This window comes from Rutilus rutilus (genome assembly GCF_951802725.1).
Source record: "Rutilus rutilus genome assembly, chromosome: 16".
NCBI classification, from domain to species: Eukaryota; Metazoa; Chordata; class Actinopteri; order Cypriniformes; family Leuciscidae; genus Rutilus; species Rutilus rutilus.
The window spans coordinates 11,329,200-11,354,093 of NC_140224.1; the positions used below are offsets into that span (position 1 = coordinate 11,329,200).

The 24,894-nt window shown below is 36.5% G+C and overlaps 1 protein-coding gene across 1 annotated transcript; it reads left to right on the forward strand.

Annotated features, from left to right (window-relative positions):
* The first annotated feature begins 2,495 nt into the window (after nucleotides 1–2,495).
* On the forward strand, nucleotides 2,496–17,842 carry patl2 (PAT1 homolog 2). Its single transcript, XM_084434884.1, has 19 exons — nucleotides 2,496–2,606; nucleotides 3,126–3,276; nucleotides 3,509–3,852; nucleotides 3,993–4,058; nucleotides 4,149–4,202; nucleotides 4,286–4,441; nucleotides 5,891–5,968; nucleotides 6,067–6,212; nucleotides 9,213–9,287; nucleotides 9,374–9,497; nucleotides 11,418–11,538; nucleotides 11,621–11,718; nucleotides 11,830–11,883; nucleotides 12,866–13,008; nucleotides 13,087–13,243; nucleotides 13,321–13,461; nucleotides 13,723–13,820; nucleotides 14,252–14,392; nucleotides 17,120–17,842. The coding sequence occupies exons 1-19, from the start codon at nucleotides 2,586–2,588 to the stop codon at nucleotides 17,151–17,153; spliced, it is 2,202 nt and encodes a 733-aa protein (XP_084291010.1). The 5' UTR covers nucleotides 2,496–2,585; the 3' UTR covers nucleotides 17,154–17,842.
* The last annotated feature ends 7,052 nt before the right edge of the window (nucleotides 17,843–24,894 follow it).

Below are 24,894 nucleotides of genomic sequence, written 5' to 3' on the forward strand. Positions count from 1 at the left end.
ACAACAAATTAAGACAACTGACTACATTTTTAAACTAATATTTTATTTAATAACAATCCTTCCAGTGGTTTGTTTTCTCCTTTCAGCAGTAGCCTAGTCCGTCTCATTATGGGTCTCCACCCAGACAGCATGTGGATTCAACGCGTACCAGATGTGGACCGCATCTGGGCAACACTATTTTGCAGGCAGTAGCTCACAGAATACAAGAAGCGTATGTTAGGTTGAGTGTAATGATAAGCATTATTATGTGCGGCCCTGTACCAGTGTGAAATGTTCCCAATGTGATTCCAAAGTATCTGTAGCCTGTCTTTAAACCGCATCAAGTACATTTTATTTGTGCCTGACCTGCATGACTTAAACAGTGAGAAATGCTGTTGGACATGTTCACTCTCTATGAAGTAGTCCATTACATCAGGGTTTGCTATTGCTGGGATGTCATGTGAACAGGTTGTAAAAAATAAAAAGTAATAATATTAAGAACTGTATTCTGTAAAAAAAAAAAAAAAAGATGAATCAATTTTGAATTCATGGTGACAGTAGATGTAAAGATGTTTGTAAGGCATATAAATCAGGCCAAATATGTAAATAAAATCATGATACAACATTATCACTACATAAAGAATTTTGTGAGCACTTGTTAATAACTCCAACAGCTTTCAGGTCAACTCCATCAGACATAACCTGACGGAGTTGACGTCTGATTGAGTTGACAAAATGGAATATTTTTCTAGGAAACACCCTTCATCCTTCCCTCGCATTTTGTAACATATCTTTCCCTTGCAGGTAAAAATTAACCGAAGCCCTAAAATTATAGCCTACTTTTCTTTTTCTTTTTTTTTTTTTTCAGAATGCTTTAAATTACTAGATTTGATCAATAAATAATAGCCTACATAAATAGTAATTTAAGCACAAACTTCACATTAAAATTAAAGGGGTGGTTGATTATGATTTCACTTTTCTAACTTTAGTTAGTGTGTAATGTTGCTGTTTGAGCATAAACAACATCTGCAAAGATACAATGCTCAAAGTTCAAAGCAAAGGAAGATATTTGCTTTTAAAGAAATCTTTTTTAAGGACTACAACAAATGGCAGGTAGGGACTACATGACATTCCTCCAGGGTTAGTGACATCATGAACCCAAGAATTTACATAATCCCGCCCCCAGGAACGTGATTTATAGATTATCATGACAGAAAATGTGAATCAATGACTAAAAGATAACTACACATAAAGTACATAAATGTATCAACTAACCATTCAGAAATGTCCTGTTGCATTCTATATGTTGTCACTTCTTCTTGAGTTTCTCCATCATTGTCTGACTCCGGTTTGAACATAAAATGCTAAAGGTTTTTGAAATTTTCAGTGTAAGTCTGTGTGAGGTAAAAGGACACAGCTGTTGAAGCTCCGCCCTCTGTGCTGGGAGCAGCAGCTCATTTGCATTTAAAGGGACAGACACAAAAACAGTGACAATATTAACATGCTTTATAAAAATATCTGTGGGGTATTTTGAGCTAAAATTTCGCATACACGCTCATGATTCAGATAGCCTACACATACAGACATTATAAAATAATTTTTTGGTAAAGTTTTGCAGTTTTAGCTTGAATTTTGAGCATTTGAAATTTGAATTTGAATTTTCAACCACAAAACTCCTCGAATCAATTAAATTTTTATTTTGTGTATTCATAGTTCAAGTGTGACAAAAGTCATTGGGTCTTGGACCCCTCTGATGAACACTCAAGTAGTAAAAAAAAACCTTTCAGTTCAAAATGATCCGAGGGAAGGATGAGTTTAGCCTGACTATAAAGTTATGAAACTTCACTTTGGTTAGATATACACAGATCTCAGATGTTTAACCAGTAGGCTACAGAGACATCAGAGCCAGTGGCAAACGTCAATGACTAATTATTCTCAAGTAGCCTACCACTTTTAGTGTGTAAGCTAATTTAAAAAACTGCAATACACATTTTTGGATTCAATATCTATTTGTATTGTGTGGTAACAGTTTTGTAAAAGCAATCCGCTTTGTGTCCTACCTAACCATGGCCTTGCTGTCACATGCACCACAGTCTGTCAAGTTGCTTTTTTTAAATAGTTTGTCACAATAAACACAATTTGCTATAGAATCTATTTCCCCCTCCCTATTGGCACTCTTTAACGGGTAACCCTGAAGCTTAGCTCTGGAATTCATGTTTGGCTTTTGTGAACAGTAAAGCGCCCGCCTTCTTTTATTTAATTTGTTAAAAATTCTCAGTCATTTTGACATCTGCATAAGACCCGAGGCAAAGCACTCTAAAATGTAACACTTTTTGTCACCCTAACAACATACAGAGCCGTGAATAATGCACTGCAGTAGATCAAATCAAATACTGTGAGGGCCGGTTTGGCGGCAGTATTTGATTATTGGCGGGAGTGACGTGTCCCCTTTAATGTCTATGGCGGTTACGTCGGCGTTGCGTGAGCACCACCTCCAGGTGCGCAGGTGTGTTCATTTACAAACACTGATAAGCACGTGTTACATCACGGGCAGTTGTAGACGTTTAGTGAATGTGGATGCGTGACGAAATATAGACAATATTTAAATGGGTGATTCTGAAAATCCCGTAAGTAGATGAAGCAAATACATTGTGAATAAGTTGAACATTTTGGATGAAAGCCAATGGCTTGCATATAACGTATTATGTAGGCTACTCATTCATACGAAGCTAATATTCTCTGTAACACTTTACAATAAGGTCCCATTAGTTAATGTTGTTTAATGCATTTACAGACAATAACTAATGAGCAATAGTGCAATACATGTTACATTAGGCCTATTTGTTAATCTTTGTTAACGTTAGTTATAAAACACAACTGTTCATTGTTAGTTCATTTTAGCTCAGGTCAATTAAATATTACACGGATACAAAATTTTATTTTAATAATATCATAGTAAATGTTGAAATGAACATGAACTGAGATTAATAAATGTGTAAGAGGTGTTTTGCATGTTAACAAATTGAATATTATAGTAAAGTATTACCTTATTTTGTAAAGTGTTACCATATTTCCTTTTATGCTATACATTGCTAACAAGGTGATAGTTAGCAATGCTTTATTATACATAATTTTGTGTATCTCAGGAGAAAACCGCGGAATCTGTTCCTGATGCCATTTGGCCAGAGAATGGAGATCAGTGGAGCGACAAAGAGGATGATGAATGTGGACTGTTGCTGGAAATGGCTGAAGAGGATGAGGAGATTGACCTCTACAATGTGGAAACATTTGGCTTAGGTATTATTATATTATAAAATCATAACCTGCACAAATTGGTAACTGACTGATGAAGGGTATAGACCAATATATGATCCATTTAAAACTGTAAAACTGCTTTTTTTCTGGAAATATTGTATTGCTAGATGCACTGTAATCACTTTAAGCATTATCGCTGCTGCATGTGGTTTTAAGTTTTTTTTTTTTGTTTTTTTTTTTACTTTCTAAAACATCATTATGCAAAAACTACCAGATGAGGATGTGAGTGGTGACAATCCAGATGTAGACCCTACGGATCTCCTGCTGCTGTGTAGCGATAGCTCCCCAAGACCACGGTCTCCACCTCCACCACCTCCCAGACTGCCTTCACCACCTCCTAGACTGCCTTCACCACCTCCCAGACCGCCTTCCTCTTACAGTTCCCGTTCACCTCCCAGACCGCCTTCCTCTTACAGTTCCCGTTCACCTCCCAGACCGGGACCTCGCATTTGGCCCCACACTCCAACAGGCCGGTCTCAGCGAGGGAGAGTGGGTCGAGGGCAGCTGTTTGATGACCCAGCTGTGGTGAAGACTGTGGAAGGTCGACCAAGCTTGAAGGTTTACCTGCCTGTTCTATTTTTTTTATTTTATTTTTTATTTTTGTCTCTCAGAAATGCTGGTTTGAAGCTGTGAACTTAAACTGAGTACTAACCAACACCCTCACCCTTCTTTTTTTTCTGAATTGGATTTGTTTTTAGAGTATTGATAGTGCCATTGTGGATTGCAGCCTCAGCTCCTACTGGGAGGACCTCAATTCAAATACTGTGTGTAGTCTTAAAAATTTGGCAGTATTTTTTTTTTTTTTTTTTTTGACCCGTAGTGTAATTTTATTTTAATTTTTTTCTACCTCACAGTGGATGATAGCATCTTTAAAGTCCAACAGGTCACCTCCACCGTCTATATATCAGGTGATCAAGCAAATCTCAGATGTGTCTTTTGGAATTATACATCACAACCATCTGTTGATCATGTTGATCTTCTCACCAATTAGGACCAGGCGATCGTGGGAGTGATTGACCGATCAGCACGTGGCAGGGTCCCACCTGTCTCTCCAAACTATCTTTCTCCTATGCGGCCTTTTTCCACTAGCCGAGGCAGGAGAGGACAGTCTTTTGTTGGATCTTTCAACCAGAGATGTCATTATCAGGTAGTAGGGTTTCTAATATAAATGGGGAACTAATTGAGATTGTTTTACATTCTGTAAAGGTAAATTTGAGCTGTGTTTCCCCGTGTAAAATGAGCTTCCACTACACTAGAAAGTTGTGGGTGGTTATTATTAGCATATTGCTAGCAGTCAGTGTTGTGGCCAGGTCAACAATGGCACACACATTTTTGTTACTGGGTGAAGATCCACCTTTATGCCCCTCTTGCCAGAGTCATTTATCGCAGAAGCATATTTCACTGGACTGTGATCTGTTGAACTCCATTAGGACTCTTAACTTTATAGTTGACTCTTATGAAAAGATTTTTAATGAAGTGAGACCCGTTTTAGAAACTAGAATGATAAACAAACAACAATAGCTTGTCCTAAACTTATTTACCATGACCAGGGTTTTTAAATTGGGTGCTGCTGGTAATGTTTCAATGATAAAAGGTTTTATTTTATTTAAAATAAATAAATAATTAAAGCCCATTATTTGATGCTTTGTTCTGCTATCTAAAAAATGTGAAATATCAGCTCATATTGGATATTTAATTGTGCGTGCTCACTTCCCCTATTTGATTGATTTAGCAGTCAGATTAGATTAGATAAAATTCAAATTTGTGTAGTTGTTCACAAACCTTTTAGTGTCCCAGAGGTGTATACATCTAACATTTACAGTGCCTATAGAAAATCATCATATCCCTTGGAAATAGTTGCGCTCTTTGTTGTACAGCCTGAAATCAAACTCATTCCGAAAAAATATTTTCTAGTTTTTTTTACAAATTTCGTTTTACAACATCATACTAATGAAAGAAAAGCCCATCTGTGGATGGACTTGGAGAGAGCAGTCCATTTCCGCTCACCACGGGATTTGACTGAACTTGAGCAATTCTGCAAGAAAGAATGGGCAAATATTCCCCAATCTAGGGGTGCAAAGCTAGTACAGACATATCCAAAAAGGTTAATGATTTTATAAAGCAAAAGGTGGCTTTACAAAGTATTAAATCAGGGGACTGATGACTTTTCCAACCCTGTTCTAGTTTTTCAGTTCTTTTTAATTTTCAGACCTGTTGCTTTTCCTTTCATTAGTTTGTTGTAAGGCAAAATATGTAAAAAAAAAAAAGGGGAATGATGATTTTCTATTGGCACTGTACTTTTATAGTGGGTAGAAAAGATTCACAGTAAACTTTAGTTACAACAATACAAAAATTCCAATTCTATTTTTGGAAACAAACTAGTTACTTGTTTAGTAATAGGGTTAACCATTTGTTCAAAGCCCTTAAATTTGCTCTTAATTCTTTGCTTGGTAAACGCCACTAATTATCTAGTAGGCAGTCTGTTGTGTGAATTGAGTTTAATAAAGGGTAAGAGGTACAGAAATGTATTGTACTGTACTGTATGTACTGGATTTATCTTTTTGTTCTTTTTTGTTTTTGTTCTTTTTTCGTTTAGGCACAAAATAGTTCCATGGTGCCTTGCTCTCCCTTTCGACCCCAAAGACTCTTTTCACCCCAGCAACAATATAACCAGGTGATCCTCTTATTCATTCAATTATTACGTTTCTGTTCCTTAATAAAACCACCTTCTTCCAGAAGCTCATATCCGTAGTTAAATTTTTTTTTTTCTAGCCTGGAGGTTTTCTGTCACCTTCCCGTCCTCATCTCTCTACCCCAATGCCCCACACGCCCAAACTCATGCACCTGCAGTTCGGAACAGAGTCCCCCAGACCTGCTCCATTCTACAGCCCATCTTCCAACATCATGCAGGACTTCAGGTTGGTCATCTACTCTGTAAAGGAATACTTTATCAAAGATTAAAAATATGCACCCAGCACCCTCATGTTCTTCCAAACCCTTTTATGACGCATTTGTCAAATAGTTAATAATCACAAGGGACTGGGACATATACAACTTCATTACGTTATAGACCAAGTTATAAACTGAATGTACTTCCATTTATTCAAACTTGACTTGTGAAAAGGTCACATCAGGTGTGATGTCTCAGTCTCATAACTGATCACATCATGGAAAGATTGATTGTTTTAGTGTAACTGGGATTTGAGAACAACCGGGCTGATTCACTAATATTGTGTGGATACTTTGTATTTATTTGCACAGGAGAACTTCTCACAATTGTTGTTGTTTTTTTGCCTAATTCACAAAATGTGTGTACATTATGTACGCATAGCTGTCCATGAGACAAATCTGCATCTTTATGCATGTACGTACCTTTTTCTTACTCTTCTTTACAGTAAGTCTTATATTAAGTGCCCCTATTATGCTTTTTCAGATGTTACCTTTCATGCAGTGTAATATAGCTGTTTGTGAATGTAAAAGGTCTGCAAAGTTTTAAAGATTAAAGTGCACGATAAAGTTATTGTCTCTATAAAAAAAAACGAAACAAGTCGTCAGTAATTCCAGTCGTACTTCTGTAACTTGCATGCGTACCTATGTAACCCATTTGCTTAATGGTTTTCATTGGCTGCCCGTGAACAGTGTCTACTTTGACCCGCCCTCAAACACTGTAGCTGGTTCGTGTTGTGTACATGTCGAGGACGCTGTTTTCTGCTCAGCAAAAGCAAATTCTCTTTGTAAACTTTCAAAGGATGAGGATGTGGAGAGTCAGTGGTTAAAATGATCACAGCGATACAACAGCTGTATAACCTTTTGACGATTGCTTCTCAACTCTAAATGGGATTTACAAAATCCTTATCCATTAACGATGGGACAGTACCCACTTTGTTTGCACCACATTCCTTCTCAAAATCCCAACTTGTAAGTATGATTAATTATTTATGTATGAATTTTCTACAGAGTGTTCAAAGTAGGTAGGTTTGTGTTTAATATTGTGTAGGTCTCCCGCTAACTCGTGCTATAACGGTCTTACTGAAATGGTTCTGCTAAGCAGCTGTGGGCCACTATTACCCAAAATTGTGTCCATTAATGCAGATTGATTGTTGTTCTTACTACTTTGATTAATGATAAAGGATGGAGCAAGATTTGTTTTTCAAACTGTTACATCATTAAAAGTGCTCAGCTAACTCATGCACTGTTATTGATACAGTGGTTCCCACATGTACACCGCAATAAATTAGAAATATAAACATCGGTTTGTTGATAGGCATAGACTTGTTAATGCTGATGGTGAGGAATTAGTTGCAACATCTCATAATGTATGGCAAACTGAGAAGAATATCCCTGAGAAACATCCTGCTCAAGATGTCTGATGGAGGTTTGGGTTAAATAACTAGTCCTTCCAATGTTTCATCATCGGACTCGCACTCAAATTTATATTGTAAAATCAATGCCATCGCTACTGTCTTTACAGTGTTTACAATCACTGCGGACGGAGGAAGGCTCCGGAGCTGAAGTTCAGTTATGGTAATGGGTATTTTGTTTTGTTTTCTACAAGCGGTAGACCAATTACAACAGACTGGCCCGTCTGACCAATCAGAGCAGAGTAGGCTCTCGGAAAGGAGGGGTTTAGAGAGACTGAGTCTTCGAACGTGTCATCTGAGAATCTTTGTACAATGTATATTATGTATGAGAACTTTATTTTATTTGTACCTTTGTTGCATGTAATCCGGTTGTAGGAGACCTCACTCAGAGTATGTGTTTATCATGGTTTGTTTTTGAAAACGCTTGTACGTAAATTTCATGCGCAAATCCGTGCGTGTGCACAGTTGGTATAATTTTTACACTGACTGGGTCTCATTCACAAACCATACCATCTTCATATTGCACTTCACTGAAAAGTCAGTTGGTGGTCTCTTTATGGATGACCAAATGTGTCAATTATATTTATTTTTAATGCAAAACTGTTGAAATGTACATTTGTTGGAAGTGCACAACACATGAAACAGCACTTCAGGTGTCCCAAGGTTGTATCCTGGCTTGTAGTGCTTACCTGATCCCTCTCGTATCGCTTCATGTTTCTCTTGGAACTGTTTTGTCAAAATGAAGGCAAAAAGCACAAAACACATTTTGAAAATGCACATGAAAACAGCAAGTCTAATATCATGGTTTAATATACTTATGTCGTCCCCCCACCCCTTAATTTTTCTTAAAGCTTAATATATATTTATTTCTATAATGGCTGTTTCCTCAATCCCTTTATGTGTCCCAAGTGTGCTGCATAGCCCTGAAAATTAAAGCCAAAACATTTTGATTGCTCCTTGGTGGCTGGCTGCAGTATAGGTCATAAACCCTGCCCTCTCCAAGTAATGGGACACAAGCCTAAAAAACAAATAACTTTTCCGACGATGGTTTCTGCCATTTTAGGTAGTTCTTACCATCAAACCGCATGTCCAAGTGTTAGTGTTTTTTTTTGTTGGTTTTTTTTTTTTAACAATGAGTTTGGGTTTTAGTTAGTAGTTTCAGCCTATAAAAATGAGGTGTAATGTCATGACTGCGCTTCCATCTGCAGTAGTATGTGTGGGATCTTGATACCACTTCTCCACCTCAGGATCACTAATGCACAGACTCTGGCTCCAAATAACATTATTGGCAACGACCGTTTCTGGGATATTTTGGCTTCATTTTTCTACAGTGGAAGAAAGCGATGACATTTTGTCCATTTAAAAGCTTTTACGTCCTGATAACTTAAATTTGTATCGGCCAATTAAGATGATGAAAAACAAATCAGCTATTGGGTGTAAAAATCCTAATGAGAGAATTTAATTTTTGGGTGAAGGTTTCAACTAGGGTGCTGTAATTTGGACTTACTAGCTAATGTTTGGTCTTTCCACAAATTATTTTTCTTTGTCAACTTTTAGAGCACCAGGCCCTGTTGTTCAGTTCCACCCCCAGCACAAGCGGCTTTTGAGTCAGCGACAGCAGAGACCTCACAGGTAAGTGTAATGAACATTTGTCTTTTGGATATGTTTACTTGAAAATAAATGTCTTTCCTTTTCCTGAATTGAAATATAATTCTTAGAAAGCCAGTGAGCTGGGACCCATATTGTCAAATCATGACCGATAAAGAGAAGGAATGGATAATCAGGCTGCAGATGATCCAGCTACAGAGTGAGAATCCACATCTGGATGACTACTATTACCAGGTCTGTATCAGTCCTAAACTTCTCAGCCCTCCAGAAAATGGTCAAGGAAGTTATTGGGTGTAACTACTAGGTGTGGGAATCTCATGATTCGATTAGAATCGACTGGGGTCACGAATCGATCAAAAAATCGATTCTTGATTTTGTATCAATTAGATTTGGCATAGATTTGATTCTTAACTTGTTTTTGAATTGTATTTATTGTGCATGAATGTATCTACTTGTACTATATAAAACCCATGCCCCATGATGGATATTAAAGGGTTACTTCAGGATTTAGCATTAAGCTTTGTATTAGTAGAAAACCTGTAGTATTTTAGAATTACCATGCTTTCCACCCTCATATCCCCCTGAGACAAGAGATTTATGTATTTTTTCTCTGGAAAAAATCCTCCGATGACGCAAAAATCGTCATTTTGCGTCATCGGAGGATTTTCTGGCCAGAGGCTAAAGACTACAGCCAGTAGATGGCGTTGTTCCGCATGTTTTCAGCCCGCCCATACAGGGTGGGATCTCACTCACAGAATGTACACAGTGTCAGCCGTCTTTCTTTGGAAGCTAAGCTAGCAGGCTCTTGTTCTGTGGAGAAAGCTGAATAGTAGGAGAAAGCTGAGTAAGTAACCATCCTCCTTTTCCCGGACTTGTCCGGCGGGCGAGATCGTTCAAAATGTACGGGATTCAGCTTTTGCTTTCTGCGGTCGCTATTCCTTGTTTACATGCACACCTTTTGTTTCAATCTAACTGAATTCATTCCGATTGGTGAATTTGAATGTAGTGTTTACATGAACGCTAAACAAGTGATCGGTTGATGTGCGTTTTACCATTGCTAAGAAAAATTCCCGCTCCTCCGTGAGAGATGGGAGACCCGGCGCGTCTCAGTAATGACGCCACCGGCCTCGCGCTGTTCTCCCGCGGCCGTCAGCCTCGTCCTGCTCGCGACGCCACAGTAAACATGATGAATGAATGGCGACTGTAGAACGCAAAAGCCGAATCCCGGACATTTTGGGCTATCTCTAAATCCCTCGCAAACTCATCACGTAGGCTAGCTTTGTTGTTTTAAACTGCGCACTCTTACCGGTAGGCATGGCCTCCTAAGGCAGCGAAGCAAGTGCATTCTGGGAGTTGTTGTCTTTCATCCACATAAGCCAAAAATACATTTTCTGGCTTTTCTCAGTCTAGAAAGCTCCAAATTAAAAAATGTCTTCACATTTCTTCTACTTAAATGACCTATTTTAAATACACATTCATCTTCCCAGAGGTGAAGTATCCCTTTAAAACACTCATAGGTGTAATTAAACAAAGTTTTTGAATTATTTGTCAATCTTTGTTTTACTTAGTTCAATAAAATATTAAAATTATTTTATTCATAATAAATTACATTTCCTGCCTTTTTTTTTTTTTTAGGATATTGGTAATACTAGTTATATTGTTTATATTATTTTTCCTAAAAAATTCATTTTAATTTTTGCCATGTGTTATATTGTGTTTAAGAGGCTTGTTTTGTGATATCTGGCAAACCTTCACTGGAGCTTTAATGATGGAGAACGTGATTACAGAGAATGGAGAACGTTGGAGTACGACATGATCCTGGAACAACTTTCCAATCAACCAATCAGATTTGAAGTTTACAGATTGTCAAGTTTAGGCTTACAACCAGGGTTAGGTGCTTCTAATTCAGTGTTATTCAACCATTTCCCTCTGATTTTAGGGATAAGTTATGGGTTAGGGATAGGGTTAGGACTAAATTTTGATGTCAAAACAAAATATGTTGATGTCTTGCTTTGCAAAATCATGGTGACCCTTTAATGAAGAGAGGGAAGAGTTCAGAAGAGTAGAAGGAGATCCCCCCCCCCCCCCCTTAAAAAGTTAGTTACTTAATGTATGAGTTCGGGAGTCAAGTCTAGTTATTTCTAATCTCTGCAGGAGTACTATCAGAGGATGGAAGCCAAACTTACCGAAGAGGAGATCCTGGGTGACCGGTTAAAGAAGGAACCACCTAAACTCACAACGCCTTATGTTACCAAAACTCTTTCATACATCCCAGGTCTGGCACAATTAACTGATGTAATGCCTATTTTATCATTTTACAGTATATATGATTTGCAGTTATTTTTGCATTACTACAGTGGTCCACTTTGAAGGTTCGCTCGGGCAGGTTGCAGTGTCCACCTGTTTCTCTCCAAGAAGAGCGATTGATGCCGTTCATGCGCACACACATGATGAGGTGAGATTTGCTTTCTTTAACTGAAGATGCACAAATAATTTGTAGTAATTTGGTGAAGGGAAGAGGGGCTACTTAAACTAAAAAACAACCTGTACCTTCTTATTTGAGCAGGAGCACAAAGACACTAGACAGCAAAGGTTGGATGTGTTGAGCACCATTGAGAAGGTAACCACTTTGTAATATTTGAATCCAGTTCTGAAGGTTTCATTTTGGATTGGGACATTTTTGCACTCTTACACTAGGATGGTTGGTGACACATGTCTGGTTAGTACAGTGACTCGCTGTCCCTCACATGTTCTCCATATTGTTACAGTGTCTATCTGTCTGTCACACCAACCACCTGTCAGTCACAATCTATCTCTGCCATTCACACTCTGTTCTTTCATTACTGTAACCTATAAGGCCTTTCTGCCTGCCTGCAACCAACAAGAAAAGCCTCTATGACTCTAGCACTAGGGCTGCAATAATGCACTGTATCTATACTAGTTAAACAGCCTGTTGTCTCTAGTCCGGGTCCCCCTTGAGTCCAGCCTTGGACCAAAGGTTAAGTTGTTCACCCTTATTGACGGACATGCCTGATTACCCAAGATTAATTCCTAACTCAAGGTATAGATTGAACTGTGTATAACCCTTACAATTGGTACCTTGGAGTTATTCTAAATTCTGGATCCTATTTTTCAAGTGTGTCCACTGGTACATGGACAAATATTTTACCACCAAATGGCATGATTTGACCAATCAGAATTAAGAATTCGCAAGAATTATTGGTGTAGTCTTTTTGTTGTTTACCGTGTCTGTTGTTTGTGCTGCTGAAGGGCTATAAGCTTAATGTATAATCATTGTTATAACTGGTCCTTCAGGTGAAAACTGATGAAATGACACTCTTGTGACGCGTTCCTCTGCATTTACTCTTGAGTGGAACGACCACATCTCAATATTCAGTAAACAACTAAATTGAAACCACTCCCTAACCTTTTTTTATTTTTATTTATCCATTAATCTCGGATGTTATTCACAATTCGGAAGACAAAATCTGTTGCTACTTTGGTTTCATTGTGACTTTAAGTACTCAGTCGGGGCTCAAAATTCAGAATCCAACTAAAGTCACCCATTTACTTGACTGTTTAAACCCTTTGCTTTCTTACAGTTGTACATAGTTTTGTTAGAAGTGGAAGAGGCAGAGAAAATGAAGGCAACAGTGTCTGACAAAGATGAGGAGAGGCGGTTGATGCAGAACAATAAGAGGAAGGTGGAGCAGCTTTACACTGAGCTGCGGGTCACTAATCTACTGTAAGAAACTCCTTTAATTTTCTGTTGTGAATACAGTATAGTCTATCATTTTTATATATATTTTTGCCCTCCCTACAGGGATTCGGGAGAGGAATTTCTTTCGTGTCTACTTGTATCAAAAGGAAAGAGGATGTTGGCCAGACTCCTCCCATTCCTGTCACATGATGCATCCCAACATATCCTGAGCGTGGTGACCAAACACCTCCCAGTATTGATGAGCAGAGATCCAGATGAGGTCTGGAACATGTGTATTAATTTGTTTTCTGTATAGCTCTTGATGTTGATCACTTATTCAAGCTATAACCTTCACAGGTCCTGCCTGTTTTGTATCCATCGCTCCGTGCTGTGGTTGATGGACTTGCGTTCAGTCAGCTAATCCGAATTCTCAAAGAGTTCACCACATCACTGCCCGACTCAAAAGACACACGGTTAACACTGGCCTGCCAAAACAAGGTCAGCTTTTAGATGGTTATTATATAATCTTGTAGTGTTGTTTTTTTATTATTCAATTTGTCCTTTTCAGTTTAGTTATGTTTTACCATAACCAAAGTTGGCAAATGTGTAACAGCTTTACATTTTCTTAGGGCATCTTAGTGGCATTGCTGTCTAGTAATATTTTCAGGTTTAATGAATGCAGGTTAAAAACATAGTATTTACAATGCATACTGTGTATTAAAAAAATCTTTTTAAATTAACTTAAATGTTGCTTTGCAGTTTGGTCTGTCGCTGCTGTATGCTCTGCTCTCGCAGGGAGAAAGGCTTTTATCTTCTGACCTTCCCATGGAGCCCAGCATCGGAGACTTTGAGACCTGGTACCATCTCTATCTCTCGAAGATGTTCACACTGTAGTTTTTCAATACAATGAAAGTGGACTGTAATGAGAGGCTGTCAAATATCACATATAGAAATCATATAGTAACTTTGCGAGTAAGAGATCCAAATTTAAGGCATGAGTCACTGCAAATCTATAGATTTCCCTAGATATTGAATCATGTTCATGATTTTGTGTATTGTTTTGTTCAGATTTTGTCGTCTTGTGTATTTTATTATTATTCTTATGCTGCACTTTCAGCTGTATGCAAAAAAAAAATCAAATATATTGGTTGAAGCCAGTATGGTTTTCAGTGGATGCCAACAAATTTGGTCTGTTCCTCTAGAAAGTTGTTACAAGATTTTGTTGTCGTTTAATTCAGTTGTAAATGATTTTTAAAATTGAAACCCAATTTTTCTAACAACCATCAAGGACGGATACCGTATTCCATGTGGCCCGGCAGCTATCCCAGACAACACTTGTTGAGCCATTACTTCTGCCCTCCAACCTGCTAACGCTTTTCTGTCGATATCTGGACAAGCGGACCATACACCAACTGAAGAATAACATGGAGTGAGTCTAAATACCGCACTCAATACTTCACACTTTGCTTATCTCTTAGAGCATTTCAGACCTGTAGATAATTTGCTTTGTTGTGAAACGGGACATAAGTTGAAATGTAGCCCTGTGAAAGCAAACTGAACCAAGAGAAAATTCTACTTTGTAACAAACACATACTGCGATTTATGCTAGTCACATGCAAGTAAAACTGTCCTCTCATTGGTTCACCGGTTTGTGTTTCGTGATTCCGTTCGTAGCAGTCGTACATTAAGGACTGTTGGCTCTGTGGACTAGCTGTCAGTGCCAACACAAATATATATGAACGTGTGTGTGTATATAAGCCTGGATTCTCTAACTGCTATCCTTTAAAGCAGGAATCAAGGCCTTGTCGGGACCACATTCTTGCAATGCCTCCTGTTTAGGAAATGTGCAATGACACTTAAGATGGTGCTCTTTAGTTTTCCACTGTGATAAGTTATGTCAAAGACTATAGATTAGAATAACACAAGACGCATCACTCGTATATTGTTTTGAATGGGGGGGGGAAATGCAACACTCAATATTGCGGAATAAGTCCTGCCTTCTAAATAAAAGCCAATCGCCAAATGGTAAAGTCATCGCGTCACTGCAGCTGCCGTTAGAACCTCCGGTTCCTAATAGAAACAGTCAGACACGCACTTCCAATGTGCATTAACTTGATCCAGCCTTGATCCAATTTATGAGACTGTTGTTGTCAGATTGCATTGGTGATTTCAAATTTGAAATTTAATCATAAGCTTGGTGAACAGTTTTGGAGAATTTGATGTTTCCCCGTTCAAAGAGAAAGGAGCTGCACGGAAATGCAGGCGTTTCAAATGGCCTCTGAGTGAAATGACTAGTCTCAAAGGGACTTTGGTTATGTTCACCAAACAATTAGACACTGCTTATTGCAATACTTTCCTATTACATAACTTCCTATTATGAATTTATACAGATTTGTTTGTCTTGATTGGAACGATTCACTTGTGGTAAGAAACCAGAGGGTTTTTTTTTTTATCCGGTCAGAGACTGATTTTTAAAGGCATGCTGTGAAAAATTAGCAATGAAAAGGCATGGACCGTTATTTTGCGGCTGATCATATTGCATTATGCATTTGAAGGAGCTTCCCTTTCAGATTTATGGGAGAAGAGTATATTAACCCTCCTATTACATATGGGTCCGTTGCACCTTTTGGGTCCTTTTTGCCCCTGAAGTGCTCTGTGGCTTTACACATGAAATTATGCTGATTTGTTTGTAGATCAAAAGTTCATAGACCAAACGGTCTAAATTTTAAAAAGATTCACATTTCACTGCTGCCACCTATGGATGAACCATTGCAGCATGAACAGAATATTCAAGCTGTTTATCTTTTTTCATCTGAAAGTAAAGGTTTATGCAAGTAAAATGTATAAATTGTTTAAACATTTGAGTAATATTGATGTTTTGTTAGAAAAAGAATGTGTTGGTTCCATCTTCTCATGTGCAAATTTTAAGTTATGACTGTTATAGGCTTGCATTCCACCAGGTCCAAGCGGACCCGGGAATGCAAAGGTTGTATACTAACGATGTGCGTCTATTTACACCAAGTGCAAATAGCCCACCCTGCTGGTAGACAACTCCTCCCACCAATGTCTGGTTGGGCTAGACAAAAATAAAAATGCCTGTAATTTATCAGCCGTAGGGGAGTAAGGCGTGTAGCAGATACTTTTGACGTGAGTTTGAACCAGAGTTTGAATCCACCTTTTGCTGAACTTCTGCTCCTTTTTGGAATTGGAATTAAAATGTGGAATTAAAATGCCTACCGGTTATTTAATAATAGCGTTTATCGGGTAGGTGTAAGGAGGGCTTTATTGTCCTAATAAGAATAATTAATAAAAATAATCATTTACACTTAAATGCAGTTTTATGTACTAAAATACTGAGGTGCAAATAGTATCTAACTTTACACGTTGCAAAGAAAATACTGCAGTTTTTACATGTAAATGGCATATTTCGCTAATTGCACTTAGTGCAAATAGCCGATGACGTATACAAAAGTTGTGTTTTTTTTACAAAAAATGTATGCATTACAAGGTTACATGAATCCTGATTTTACTAAGGTTTGTGGTACTCGACTTACTGTACTTGCGCCATTATTTAACGCTCAAAAAGCATGTCTTAACCCAGGGGTACAAAACTGCAGCCCTGCCTCAATACTAATTAAACACATCTGATCCCCCTAATCGAGTCCTTCAGGCTCATTTGAAAACTACAGGTATGTGTGTTGCAGGAGGGTTGGAACTAAACTCTACAAGGCTGTGGCCCTTCAAGAAACTGAGTTTTGCACCCATTTTGCACTTGACAAGGCTGTGATAGTTAGTTGCTGCTATGAGGAGGCCCAGCAGAGAACAGAGAGCGCGTGATAGAACGAAAATAATTTTCTCCACTTGTGTTCATTTATTTGAAATTCCAGAGGAAGACATTTGAGCATTATTTGCCAAGCCACGTTACATTTTTAATTTGCTGCGCCTGTATTAGTAGATTACCCAGACCTGATTATCATCGGCTTTGCTTGTTTGCGACCCTACACTTTGCGCCGATCACCCGCAGAAATGTTTCACTCCCATCTGCGCTTTTAAGAGATTGCGGTCAATGCTGATTTGTCCCGTTCAGTAAATCTGGCCCTTGAGCTTTTTATTGTAAGATTAAGTGTTTTTTGTTTTGTTTGTTTTTTGACTGCAGATCAGCTACAGGATATCTGGCTGTAGCATCATAAATGAGCACTGACCCTATGACCTCCCTCTACAATGGCTTGAAACATAGGACAACGCCAAACATGAAATGAACTGGATTTTGTGACAGACCACATTCATCAGTGATTTATCTGTATTCCTGTCAACCTCAATTCCTTTTCTCCTATTTCTTAAACTGTCTACTTTAAGCGTATTCCATTAGTCCTATCAAGGTCAGCTTTGCACTGATTAGCAATTAGCACTTTTCTTAATTTTTTTTTTTTTTTTACAAGATTTATCAGTATGATTTATGAAAAAGTGGCTGATATTCAGTCATAAATCATGACCGTATAAAGCCTCATGAAGCGTGTCGTGTCTCAGATAAAGCTGATCATGTTAACTTTGTGGTCTTCAGAGCAAGCTGTTGGGGTTGATGTGAGATTGTATAGTTGCACTAAAGGTGTAGGGTTTAAGTTGTGATTATAAAAACATATTTTGTTATGAAACCAACTTTGTCTTTCAAAGAAAGGTTTTGAGTGTTAATTTGGATGCCTTAATATTAATTTCAGAATTATGTACGCTTATGTGAAAAAATGTTTGCGGTATGGTTTTGTTTTGTTTTATTTTTGTAATTGTTCGACCTAATGTCATATGTATTTTTTTTTCCCACTGTTGCAGAGCACATGCAAATTGAAAAAATAAATAAATAAAAATTTGTAAAAGTAATTGACTCGGATGTTGATTTGATTTGTGACTGAATCAGCAAACAGATGTTCATTTTTGGACTGTATCCTTTGATTTGTGCGATTCACATGGCCTTGAGTGCATTTTATAGGAGCTTAAAATTAATAAAAGGCTCTTTTATTTAAAGGGTTAGTTCACCCAAAATGTATAATTCTGTCATTATGCCCCTACATGTTGTTCCAAAGCCGTAAGACTTTCATTAACCTTCAGAAAACAAATGACGATCTTTTTGATGAAATCTGAGAGATTTCTGTCCCTCTATTGACAGCTACGCAACTGACACTGACGCTTCAAGTTCATAAAAAGATTGTAAAACGAATCCATATAAATTGAGCGGTTTAGTCCAGATTTTCTGAAGAGACGCAATCACTTTATATGATGAATAGATTGAATTAACACTTTTATTCACTGATAAACATTGATCAGCGAACATGAACAGAAGCTCAACTGGACCCGCTTGACGTGCGACAACAAACCTCATTGGTTCTTGCAAAAGCTCAAACGTGCCGAGTAACACGAGAATGAACCTCATTGGTTCTTCCGCGTCAAGCGAACATGCTTGAGCTTCTGTTTACCACAACTGATGTGTGAGTTAAATGTTTATATGTGAATAAAAACCTAAATTCAATCAGTTTATCATGTATAAAGCAATCATGTCTCTTCAGGAAATTTGGACTAAAACCAAACGTCAAGTTCACATATGGATACGATCTCTTTATGAACTTTTTGGAGCGTCAAAGTGGTAGTTGCGTAGATGTCAATGGAGGGACAGACATCTCTCAGATTTCATCGAAAAGATCTTCATTTGTGTTCCGTAGATGAACGAAAGTCTTATGTTTTTGGAACGACATGAGGGTGAGAAATTTATGACAGAATTTTCATTTTTGGGGGTGAACCCTTTTAGGCAAATCTGTGAAAAATTGGTTTGGATAAACCCAAGTGCTGATACCACAAAATTAATGTTTGTTCCATAAATTTTCGCTCTTTGCATCACCAAACAGTGCTACTCTACATAAATGGCATTGCTTATCTGCAGATATGTGAGCCAAAGAGCATGATAATGCTTTCTGATTAGTGAGAAACCACAGCTTAGGAGCAGTGTGATGTAACTAATTACTAAGTAATTACACTCAAAAAAAAAAAAAGATGGTTCTTTAAAGGTTCTTACACGTAGTAACAGTTCTATTTAGTACCGTATCATCCTGAAGAACCCTTTATATGCTGAAATGGTTATTTGTGTTAGAGTTTAGGATTCTTTATTCCCGCCTTTTTCTTTTTCAAATCTGTAACTGTCAAAGCCTCCTCATTACTGATTTTCTGGAGCTCAGCTGTACAACCAGTTACACAGACTGTCAACGTACTCAACAGGTAAATGATTTCTTTCTTAAAATATCTATAAATTCTAACTTTAAAAATTTTAACAATCATTTCCTAACAATCATGTCTTTCTCTCTTTTTAGTTTAACAGAACATGTAAGCATCATGTGTGAGCAGCTCTATTCAGTTAAGGATACTCTTCTCTTCTCCACAAGGTAGCCTAAGTAACAGATATGGAATTTATGATCCAATGCCTAAACATAAACAGTCACAAAAAAACATTAACCCTTTCACGCATAGTGGTCACTACAGTGGACAGCTATTCAAAAAGCTTTTTTTTGCAAATGCATGGATTTTTATGGCAAAGTTGCACATCAACCTCTACAGTGGACTCTTGTGAATCATCCTATACATTGCCACCAAGTGGCAAGCCTTTGTTTTTCAATTTTTTCCCCCCTCCAAACCAAGATGGCCAATGGTCAGTCAGAAATGCCAAGTTGCTCTGGAATATCCACGCATTCCTTCTATCCTAGGAGACTCTTGTAGGTAAAAAAAAGATATTGCAGCATCAAGCAATATCTAATGAGTCATATCACAGTTACATTTTCCAAGTTTTGATTTTAGATTGGGAGAAAGTTGATTAATCATCTGTCCACTATAGTGGACCTCATGCATCAATGGCTATATTTCAGCTACAATTCATACTTATACTGTGAATATTGTTTTTGAAAATACTTAATCTGCAGTGATTTTTTTTTTTTACTGTAAATAAATGTATTTGTATTATTAGAATGTAATTTTCATTTACATCAAAAAAGTAATGATTACATAATGTATGTGACTTGTAATGCATTACTTGTTAGATCAAAAAGTAATCTGATTTCGTAATGCACGTTACTTGTAATGCGTTTCATTACTCGTAACATCAAAAAGTAATCTGATTACATAATGCAAATTACTTGTAATTAATTACTTTTTAGATCAAAAAGTAATGTTTACGTAATGCATGTTACTTGTAATGCATTACTTGTCAGATCAAAAAGTAATATGATTTCGTAATGCACGTTATTGTAATGCGTTTCTTTACTCTTAACATCAAAAAATAATCTGATTACATAATGCATGTTACTTGTAATGCGTTTCTTTACTCGTAACATCAAAAAGTAATCTGATTACGTAATGCATGTTACTTGTAATGCGTTTCTTTACTCGTAACATCAAAAAGTAATCTGATTACGTAATGCAAAGTACTTGTAATTACTTGTTAGATCAAAAAGTAGTTTACGTAATGCATGTTGCTTGTAATGCATTACTTGTCAGATCAAAAAGTAATCTGATTACATAATGCAAATTACTTGTAATTAATTACTTGTTAGATCAAAAAGTAGTTTACGTAATGTATGTTGCTTGTAATGCATTACTTGTCAGATCAAAAAGTAATCTGATTTTGTAATGCACGTTATTGTAATGCGTTTCTTTACTCTTAACATCAAAAAGTAATCTGATTACGTAATGCATGTTACTTGTAATGCGTTTCTTTACTCGTAACATCAAAAAGTAATCTGATTACGTAATGCATATTACTTGTAACACATTACTTGTAACATCAGAAAAGTAATCTGAATGCGTTATGCATGTTACTTGTAATGCGTTACCCCCAACACTGCTCATTTCAGATGAGACTGAAAAAAACTTATCGCTAGGTTTTCTCAGAGGAGGGCTATGCTAGAAATGTGTCCATCTTGATCATAATTAGAATATACAGCTAATAAGGGTAAATTGACATACTCTGGTACACTGGATGGAGCATGTAGAAAATTCTGATGGAATCACGTCCTCATGTTCTGATATCAAAGATACGCGAAGTGCAACTTGTATGAAGTTCAATTGCCTTTGCAATATATTATATATATATTTTATAGTTTTCAGATGATTTGATATAATTTTATTGATTTAGTTTGTTAAATACACATACTTTCTGTTTGATTATTGTATTATATTTAATACAATATCTCTTCAGTTTAAACCATAAACGCATGCTGTCCACTCAAGTGGACATCTGAAAATCTCTTTGAAAAATTTGTAAAATGAAAAAGAAAAAATCAAATCTTGTTTTTCATGCCCTAAGAGCAATAAAAAAAACATAGGAAAAAAAAATCACATTTCATGCATGAAAGGGTATATACCATGACTTTATATCACTTTTTCCTTTTAACATGGTAAATGGCTCATTCTGTCCATTTTTGCTCATTTTGGCCTTCATGAACATAATGGTTTTTACAGAATCAACTGGAAGAGACACAATATAACTAAACTCAATTGTCTATTTCAGATGCTGTCACGTATCATAACCTCATCATCTGCTGAGAGAAACTGACACTCAGGATACACACATAATGAAGGACGTAAAGACAGAGGATTAGAGATAGAGGACTGAAAATATTTCACTGAAACTTGGTCTTCAATACATCTATACATCGTGTTCAATGTCAATTGTTATTTATTTATGTATTCAGCTAATCTCTGTTGTTAGAGCACTGTAATTACTGCTACAATCTGTCATGTCAATAAAAAATAAAGTACCTAATTGACACATGCTGTTTTTGTTTTGTTTTACTTCTGATGTAATTGAGTTAAATACTGTGTATAGACCAATCCGATCTCACAGCAATTCGTATGCATTTTTTGAGCTGGCTAAATAGAACCTCACTCGTACGAATTAGCCACTCTTGTAAAATGCGTATGAAATGCCATGAAATCGGACTGGTATAAACCAGTGGTCCTCGGGACCCGCTGCTCAAAAAACAGTTTCATGTCTATCCTTGTCTATTCAGCTGGTTGAGGTTGATTTAGAAAGTAATAATTAAATACTTTTAGAGAGAGTCATTAGTAATCTAATTACACTGTTGAAGAGGTAATTGGTAACTAGTAATTAATTACTTTTTTAGAGTAATGTACCCAACACTGCTTATATAGGAGTGAACCACACCCTGTTGAAATTACCTATCAAATGTATTTTGTCATATTCAATTTGCCAATAACTTCTTTTTTTTTTATAAATTTTTTATATATAAACCTGAATACAGTCTTTATCTCATGTGAGTGTACACCATTCACACATTTCACAAAAGCATACTTTATTTCTTAATATGTAAAACTTTCACCAAAAATTTGTAAAAATTTGCACCAAATTTGAATGCACCTTCAGGATCAAGAATTTTGTTAAATTATTTTGAGTGGCTTTGAATAGTTTCCGAAGATATAGTCTATGTATTTGTAGCATCCCTTCTTTGGTAATTATAGAGTAGTGTTTCAGATTGAAGTAGCTTGCAAAAGTCAGGATGAAGATATGAGTACATAGCGGAGTTATTTTTCTCATTTCACTCAAGAATTCTTTCAGAATTATATATATATATATTATATATAATATTATATTATATTTAATATAATATATATAATATATATATAAATAATTTTTTTTTTTTTTTTTTTTTTTTAGAATTATACATTTGCTAATTTGTATTTTTATATTTAGCTCTTTGTCCAGCTAATTAAAGCGATTTTAGGAGTGAATCATACAAAAGTCTTTTACTTTCAGCCTGTGTTTGCTTGTTTTTACTGCACTGAGTTTTCAGATCAGTCACATCTTCATTCTAACTAACACAGAGAACTCCTTTGTGTGTTTTAGGGTGAGTCAGGGTGATGTAATTCGACATATCAGTGTATGCGTAAAAGTGTATCGGAAAAGAGTAGGTTCGGGGGTTAAAGGTCAAGCTTTCAACTCTCCTTCACCTCTTGATATGAGGATTTTGGTCCTGTGTGTGGAATGTCAGCCTAAAGTGAGACACTCTTGAGTTTTTTTTTTTTTTTTTTTTCTGGTGTACCCACATTGTTTTACTTTCTCATGAGCTGTCTTTCCATATTGAAAGGGAGTTATCTCAGGCTGTTTTCAGAAAAGGAGCGTGCAATGTGCTGTGTACGCAGTGTGGAAAATAAACTCATATTACTTTACTGTCGACTCTCTCATGTGGAGTGAGGTTACGTGTGATTCATTCTAGTGAATCAGTTTGTCTTATCTCTCTCTCTCTCTCTCTCTCTCTCTCTCTCTCTCTCTCTCTCTCTCTCTCTCTCTCTCTCTCTCTCTCTCTCTCTCTCTCTCTGTGAGTGTTGGAAGGTCTGATTTATCCTAGCGAACTGAAGCAATTATTTCTTGTGAATTGAACACCCCATAGCTCTGGTGAATTGGTTTGTTCAGATGTCTCTTGTAAAAGAACAGATTCCAAAAAGATTGTTCTGGTTGGTTTTTTATTTTTTTATATATATATATAGTATGTCTTTTCAAGTTTGATGTTGTCACCCTAATTGTGATTTGTTCATTCATTTAATGAATTAACAAATCACAATTAGGATCAGTTCATATTACACTTTACAATTAGGTTTCATTTGTTAATACTAGTTAACTAAATCAGTTAACATGACCTTACAGTGAAGAATACTTCTACAGCATTTATTGATCTTAGTTTATATTAATTTGAACTTACTAATAGTCCTATAATTAAAATCAAAAGTTTAATTTGCTAATGGACTGTGACCTAAAATGAACCAACTATGAACAATTATATTTTACTCACTTTTACAAAGATTAATAAATGCTTTAAATATGTATGCTCATTGTTAGTTCATGTTAGAGCTAATGCATTAACACATGAGATTACGCACATTATCTCATGCATTGTCTTTTTTATTTTAATATATTATTATTATTGTTGGAAAGGCTATAGCCATTCAGTTTACCTGCATCGAAATAGAGCAACTATTGCTGGTTTTGTGTAATGTTATTGACTTGGAACCCTGTGTATTTGTTCATTGTGTTTCAAATGTATTAGCGTTTGAGTGACAAGACTCTTAGTTTACATAGTGTCTGACTGTCAGCTGGTTTTATTCTACGTCTGCAAGTCAAACCTATAAACGGAGTCTCTTCAAACTCTGTGCCAGACATAAGCCTTTTCACTAGCTAGTGCAGATATAATGGTTTATTTGAAGAGCATACAGTGAACTGCTGTTTGGATGGATGTATTTTTGCTCTGTTGAACATTCACATAGAAACATTATCTGGCGACCACATTGGTTTTATAAAAACACATTTCAATTTACAATTAAGGTTACACTTTATTTGAAGTTGTCCTTGTTACAGTGTAACTATACATTACTGAGTAATATTAACAACGTACTTACTATATAATTCGGTTTAGGGTTAGTTGAATGTGATTATGCATAATTTACTGTTATTACTACAATAAGTAGGCTACATGTAATATAAAAGGACACTAAAATAAAGTGTTACCAAAATTAACAATTGAAATCAGAATAATAAACCAATGTGTAGAAAAATCAAGTAAGAGGTAAGTCAAATAAGGAAAGTTAAGTGCAACTTCGTGATAATGAACTGCTGAACTTGCATGATCCCACTAACTTATAAAAAAGATAATTAATTGGAAATAATTGATTTATTTGTAGATAATGAATATGTATATAATGCCAGAAGAAATAGAATGCCACATGTGTCATTTAGTATCAACCCTGTAGTTATTTAGCACATGTGGTGAGGAACATAAAGTTTTATGAGGCCCCAGAAGTCTCTTTTTTGGATGACCCCTATTAGAGGAGGTGCCACTGTGGACAAAACCGTTTAAAAGCTCAGTGGAGAACTTACGAGTCTTCTGT